The 7,905-nt window shown below is 48.5% G+C and overlaps 1 protein-coding gene across 1 annotated transcript; it reads left to right on the forward strand.

Moving 5' to 3' along the window:
* Positions 529-2,260, forward strand: LOC107635932 (serine/arginine-rich splicing factor 11-like). The gene is made up of 2 exons (XM_016339480.1): positions 529-1,143; positions 2,171-2,260. Exons 1-2 carry the CDS (start codon positions 529-531, stop codon positions 2,258-2,260), a joined length of 705 nt encoding a protein of 234 aa, XP_016194966.1.

Raw genomic sequence — 7,905 nt, forward strand, 5'->3', positions numbered from 1 at the left:
TAAGATTTGTTTGGATGTTATTTTTAGAAAATATTTTTTTAATGATATTTTTTAAAAATATTTTTTACAAAAATAAAAGTAATTTTATGTTTGGATATTTTATGTAAAAATATTTTTTTATTTATTGTTACGGATCCGACCCACGGATCCCGCATACCCGGTTACACGGGGACAACCCGCTTCGACCCAAAGGCCCAAAAACCGGCCCTTCTAAGCCTCTAACCAACTTTCGAACTCAAATATCTCCCTTATCTTAGCCAAATAAGATAAGATAAAGATATTCACCATCGCCTATAAATAAGAGGACCCAGGTCCCTCCAGGTATTCATTGATTCCTCACACCTTCTACCTCTCAGATCCATTCTGACTTGAGCGTCGGAGTGTCTTTGCAGGCACCTCCCCCCACTGTTCCAGTCAAGCAATCCGGTTCCAGCTTCGCCCACGGGTTCCCGATCCACCCTTCAAACCGTACCAGAGACATCTCGTACATTGGCGCCGTCTGTGGGGAACCTGCGCCAGCTAGGCCCGATGGGGGACGTCCTAGAGGAAACCCCCTCAAGCCAGGATGACTCTCAACCGATTAACCCAACCCCCGAGCACCGTGAAGTCACAAACCAAGCGAGAATAGCAAGCACTGTCCAAAACGCAAATGATCACGACGTCACGGACCGACGACATCCTGAGAAAGCCAGCGACAAAGCAGCGCAGATCATCCAGGATCTCTGCCTCCGGGTTCAGGAACTCGAAGGCAAGATAACCAATAAAGGAAAACACAACAACGAGCACGGAAGCCATGCAACCTCCAGATCAAGATCTCGCCGCGGTAGGTCGCCAACCCGACGACACGACAGAAGAGACGGTCGCAGCTCATCACGCGATCACAGACACGAGAAATCGCCAGAACGGCGATACAACAAGAAACATAACCGCAGCGCTTCTCGAGATCTGAGTTATCAACACTACTCAGACGAAGATCGGAGGGACCGAAACACCAAACGCACGAGAAACGACCATATAATAATGGGAGCTACACCCTTCACAGAAAGAATTCTAAGAGCAAAACTCCCCAAAGGCTTCGACAAACCTACCGATATGAAGTACGATGGAACTAAGGATCCCCAAGAACATCTAACGGCTTTTGAGGCCAGAATGAACCTAGAAGGAGCGGCCGACGCGGTCCGATGCAGAGCCTTCCCGGTAACCCTCGCTGGGCCAGCGATCAAATGGTTCAACGCCCTCCCGAACGGATCCATAGCCAGCTTCCACGACATTACACGAAAATTCATGGCCCAGTTCACCACTAGGATCACCAAAGCCAAACACCCCATCAGCTTACTAGGGGTCACGCAAAAACAAGAAGAATCCACAAGAAAATACCTCGACCGCTTCAACGACGAATGCCTAACGGTCGACGGACTCACGGATTCCGTCGCAAGCCTTTGCCTGACCAATGGGCTAATGAACGAAGATTTTCGCAAACACCTCACCACCAGACCGGTATGGACCATGCATGAGATCCAGAACGTCGCCAAAGACTACATCAACGACGAAGAAGTCAGCCAGGTCGTCGCCGCCAACAAGCGGCAGCACGGCAACGCCCAGCGCTGCAATTCGGCTTCTCACCAAAACCCAACACTCAAAGAGAATCAACGGGACCACCCCAGGCCGACAAGCCGACCACCGAGAATAGGCAAATTCTCTAATTACACGCCCCTGACAGCACCAATTACCGAGGTATACCACCAAATAGCAGATCGAGGCATCATTCCGAAAGCCCGGCAACTCAAAGAAAGGACAGGAGGCAACAAAACCCTTTACTGCGAATACCACCGAGGTTACGGTCACAGAACACAAGATTGTTTCGACCTTAAAGACACCCTTGAACAAGCCATACGAGACGGCAAACTCCCAGAATTTGCCAAAATCATCAGAGAACTGAGACGCGCGGAGAGAGACAGGTCGTCTGAGAAGGAAGGACGTAACCCGAGAACCCAAAAGCAACCCCCCAGGGAAAGCCCAGAGGAAGATCCAACCATCATAGTAAACGTCATCACAGGCAAGGACGTATCAAGCAAGTCAAAACTAACAATGAAGAAAGACCTCAAGGTAATGGCTGTAAGGAACCAAGTCCCAATCTCCGCAGCCGACAATACGATAACGTTTTTACCAGAGGACTGCCAACACGGCACCTCAGCCGAGGATGCCCCTTTCGTCATCTCAGCTAGAATCGGAACAGGACTCGTACGAAGGATACTGGTAGATACCGGGGCAGACTCAAACATCCTTTTTCGAGGAGCCTTCGATAAACTCGGACTCCACAACGACAACCTCCAAACACACCGCCACGGCGTCACGGGACTCGGAGACAACTTCCTCAAACCAGATGGCTCAATCACACTTCCCATCACCATAGGAACGAGCAGCCAGAAGAAGACAATCCTATCTGAATTCGTAGTCCTAAAAGACTCCACAGCCTATAACGTGATCCTCGGAAGGAAAACAATCAATGACTTCTCCGCAGTCATCTTTACCAAATACCTCCTTATGAAATTCAGAACCGACGACGGCTCCGTCGGCACCATCCACGGGGACCGAGAAGTCGCAGCCGAATGCGACAACACCAGCCTAGCCCTAAGGAAGAAATCCCGAGATGCGGCCGAAGTATTCCTAGCCGATTTGGATGCCCGACAAGACGGCCAACCCAGGCCAGAGCCAGAAGGAGATATGGAAAAACTACAAATAGGGTCAACCAAGGAAGATTCCGATGCACCGACCAGACGAAGAGAAAACAGCGTTCATCACCCCAGACGGGACGTACTGCTACACAGTAATGCCCTTCGGTCTAAAAAATGCTGGAGCAACCTATCAAAGACTGGTTAACAAGATATTCCGAGACTTATCCGGTAACAAATTAGAAGTCTACATAGACGACATGCTCGCCAAGACCGAATCCGGCGAACAACTAACCAACGACCTCGAGGTCATAATGAACACCCTACGAAAGCACCAAATGCGACTCAACCCGGCAAAATGTGCCTTGGGAATGGAAGCAGGAAAGTTTCTCGGCTTCATGATTACACAGCGCGGAGTCGAAGCAAACCCAGAGAAATGTCGTGCCATCCTTGAAATGACAAACCCCAAAAACCTCAAAGAAATCCAAAAGCTCACCGGCAGATTAACGGCGTTATCACGTTTTCTCGGGGCATCGGCTCAAAAGGCAATCCCCTTCTTCAAAATAATGAAAAAAGGAACACCTTTCAAATGGGAAACGGAATGTGAAGAAGCTTTCCAACATTTCAAAAAAGTTCTAGCGGAACCACCAATCCTCGCCAAACCTCAGACAGGGGAAACACTTTACATATACCTCTCCATAACGGAGGAGGCACTTGCAGCAACACTAATCCGAGAAAACGAGAAAAAAGATCAAAAACCCATATACTTCATAAGCAAAGTCTTACAAGATGCGGAAGCTCGCTACTCACGCATAGAAAAGCTAGCTTACGCACTCCTTATAGCCTCCCGACGCCTACGACAATACTTCCGAGCTCATTCCATGACGGTCCGAACCGACCAAGCGGTCAAACAGGTACTACAAAAACCCGACTTAGCAGGAAGAATGCTAGCATGGTCCATCGAACTATCCCAGTTCGATATCAAGTTCGAACATCGATACGCGATCAAAGCACAGGCCATGGCCGACTTTATCGCCGAAATGACACCAGGAGACTCCACCCCCGAATCGTGGAAGCTACACGTTGACGGCTCCTCGAATACCACCTCCGGAGGTGCCGGGGTCATTCTCGAAAGCCAAAACGGAGTCGTGATCGAACAATCAGTGCGATACGAATTTCCGGTCTCAAACAACTAGGCAGAGTACGAGGCCCTCTTGGCAGGCCTATCCTTAGCCAGGGAAGTCGGAGCAAAGGTCCTAGAAGTAAATACCGATTCTCAGGTAGTCAGTTCCCAAATTAACGGAGACTACCAGACACGGGATCCCCTACTCCAACAATACCTCGCCAAGGTAAACAAACTAAAGGAAGGATTCGAGCACATTACCATACAGCACATTCCTAGGGAACGAAATGCCAGGACAGACCTACTCTCCAAGCTAGCCAGCACCAAACCCGGACACAGTAACAAGTATTTCTATTTTTCCCAGTATCCCAAATACGGAACAAAAACACGGCCGCAACTGGGGGACTAATCATCCCCCAGGCCCAAACACGCGGATATCCACAAAAGAACCCGACCAAACGACGGTCCGAGGAAACAAACGAAATACACACGAAATAGCCTAAAACGGAGTACATGATAGGCCCGGACGGCCCAAAAACAACAACAGAACATACAAAAGGCCCGAACGGCCGATAAGTACCATTAAAACGAAAATAAAGTGTTCCAAAATCAAAATACACGGCCCCCGGCCATCCGAAAATATCCAAAAGCACATTTCAAAGAAAAAATCCAAAGAGATAAAAGTAAAAGCTACTCGAGGTCAACGATCTGGCCATCGCGAACAGTCTTGAAGGCCCCCATCACGGACATATCCACACCAGGAGCTAGAACTGAAGCTTGAGCCCTCATCGTTTCCTCGGTAGCCGCAATTGCACCCTTCGCATCAGCTAGTAACTCCGTCTTCTCCCTCCTCAAGGCAGCAACCTCGGCCTTTAGAGCCTCCGACTCGGCGAGAAGCATGGCAGCCTGAGAACCTACATCGGAAGCCCGCTGCCGCTCCTCTGCCAACTGAGAGAGAAGCGAAGTTTCAACCTCGGCAAGTCGGAGAATCTCTGACCCGGCCTCCTCAGAAGACTTCACAGCCCTCTCCCTCGCAGCTTCGGCAGCCTCAAGTTCCCCCTTCAACTTGGCTACCTCAGCATGAGAATGACAAAGCTTCCTGTCCAGCAAACCGACCTGAGCCATCACAGGCTCAGCCTTCCGAACAACAACGGCAGACCGGAGGAGAGCATGATACACCGACTTGGCCTGGAACGAAATATCGCAGCCATCAAAAAACGGCTCCGTTCCAGGCATCAAGTGTTGATCAATAAACCCCGGGGCATCAAAGCGTCGATCCATCACGCTGGGCACAAGACCCTCATCCTCAAAAGTCTCACTGCTCGGGTCCTCAGGCCTCTTTCTCTTCCGAGAAGTCTCAGCAGCCGTCACCACGACGACTTCAGGAGAGTTCGCAGGGCCAGGGGAAACTTGAGCATCGGCCCGCGCACCCGAGGAAATCACCTCCTGAGAAACCGACTGAGACTCCACGGCAGGATTAAAAACAGGAGTAGCCGGGGACGACGACCCCTCCTCCTGGGCCATCGCCGCCTTCAGACGAGCCAAGGATGTCAAGCCACCAGCCATCTCAACTGCAAAGGAAACAAGAAACAAAAATCCAAGTTACGAAAACGGGAAACAAAACATAAAAACAAGTAAAGAACGGACACACACCAACATACGACCGGCAAGCAACCGGATCACCCATCACGTCTCGAGGATTAAGAGGATGCTCCCCAAATAACTGCCACAGGACAAGAGCGATATCCCGCTCCTCCGAGGACAAGAACTCTTTCGACACCCGAGTAAACACGGACGGACCAGCCTTAAAGTTCCAGTAAGTGGGGAACCGACGCTCACCCTCCAGCGTCAACCAAAAAGGGTGATGCCCCCTCGCGGGACGAACCTTAAAGTAACCACTCTTAAAACCATGGAAGGAGTCTTCATACAAACCGAAAACCCGACGGTGGGGCTGAGCTCGGAAAGATACATACCCCTTCTTATGCTTCCCCTCCTTAGTCGGAAGAGTACACAAGAAAAGGAAAAGAAAAACATTTACTGAGGCAGGTAGCTCTAAATAATCACAAACAAGTTCAAAAGACCGTATTGCCGCCCAGCTGTTCGGATGTAGCTGGGACGGCGCCACGGAGCACCGATTCAACAACTGCTGAACAAACGGAGAAAAGGGAAGCCGAACACCAAGCCGGGTGAACATCGCCTCAAACACCCACATCCAATCCGGCACTGTCGGGGAGTCGAGATTAGTATAGCAAACCCTCTCGTCAACCCTAGGGAGGGCAAGCTCGTAGTGGCGCTCGGCATCGCCACCCCCACAAACAGCCCCTTCATCACGGAGCCGTTGGAGGTCTGCCTCCGTCATCCGCGACGGTGTCCCCCAAACATCAGTGGTGACCCAAGAAAAAAGGTCAGGGACACCCCCCGCCGGGGCCACCGGAGCCCTCACACCCTCCATCCGTCGGCGAGCCATACCTAAAATATCGACGAGCACCACCGTCAGCCAAACCTCACGGCAGAAAACGACGGCGGGTATAAAACCAAAAACAAACACCGCCACCGCACACCACCAATCATACGGTGGCACTCGCCCCAGACCTTTTCTAAAAACCCAACAGTACTATCTAACCACCATACAAACGCCACAAAACTACTCTAAAATTACACTTAGCAAAAACAAAAAACTGCAAAAAACAAAGCAGAAGAAGCAAAAAAGAAACGAGAGAAATGCTAACCTGATAAATCAAAGGAAGAAAATCCGAAGGAAAGATGCCGCGGAAGAAGACCAACCGAAACCACAGAAAGCAAAAATGGAGAATGGGAAATGCTCTGGTTAAAAAAAGAGGCAATAGAGAAGTAAAAGCAGAACGAGGGAACTGAAGAAGGAAAACCAAAACGGTTTTTGAAAAAGTAAAGCGACGAAAATACCCTTAGAAAGCAAAGCAAACGCGAGGGCAAAGAAGAAAAAGCACAAGCTTGCAATAAATACCCCCTCGAAAAAGGTAACGCCTCGAAGAACGCAACAGACGCGACTAAAACGGAAGAGTCACGTCAGACCTAAACGGTCAGACGAATCTTCCACGATACGAAGACCGAGGCACCGACCTCATCTCAAAGAAATCAGACGGGCACCCGAGGAAAAATCGAGCCCATAACAAAACGTCTCCCAGCGACAGACCGACCTCGCTCGCTCTCCCGCTGCGGGGGCAACTGTTACGGATCCGACCCACGGATCCCGCATACCCGGTTACCCGAGGACAACCCGCTTCGACCCGAAGGCCCAAAAACCGGCCTTTCTAAGCCTCTAACCAACTTTCGAACTCAAATATCTCCCTTATCTTAGCCAAATAAGATAAGATAAAGATATTCACCATCGCCTATAAATAAGAGGACCCAGGTCCCTCCAGGTATTCATTGATTCCTCACACCTTCTACCTCTCAGATCCATTCTGACTTGAGCGTCGGAGTGTCTTTGCAGGTACCTCCCCCCACTGTTCCAGTCAAGCAATCCGGTTCCAGCTTCGCCCGCGGGTTCCCGATCCACCCTTCAAACCGTACCAGAGACATCTCGTACATTTATCAATTATGTTTGGGTAAAATAAGATAAAAGTACTTTTTTGTTCATTTATTATGTGAAAAATATCTTTTTTAAGGAAAAAATCTTTTTAAAAAAATATGTAAATTGTAACTTCTCAAAAAATATATTATTTTTTTCTAATACTTTTACTTTTACTATTAGAAATTCGCCAAATATACAAAAAAAAAAAAGAACTTTCGAGTAAAAACTTTTTCAAAAACCATGACCATTTTAGTTGAGTTGAAATAACCTCAAGTTTCTGCGAGCGCAAAGTCACAAGTCTTCAAAAACCGCTATAGTAATTGCAATTTCTTCATGTTGCAATTTTTTTAGAAATCGCTACACTCAACAGCGCTTTCTGTTCAGCACGCAAAGCCACTAAACCGCGTGTAGCGATTTATGTTAAATTTTGAAACTACTATATTTTGTATCAGTTTTGTAAATACCAAAAAATTGTAAAAACTTATGCAATATTAAAAAGTTATAATCTAATAAATTTAGTTTTCAAACATTTTATATAGTAATTTGTCTAATATAAA

The sequence above is a fragment of the Arachis ipaensis genome, chromosome B04 (genome assembly GCF_000816755.2).
Source record: "Arachis ipaensis cultivar K30076 chromosome B04, Araip1.1, whole genome shotgun sequence".
NCBI lineage: Eukaryota > Viridiplantae > Streptophyta > Magnoliopsida > Fabales > Fabaceae > Arachis > Arachis ipaensis.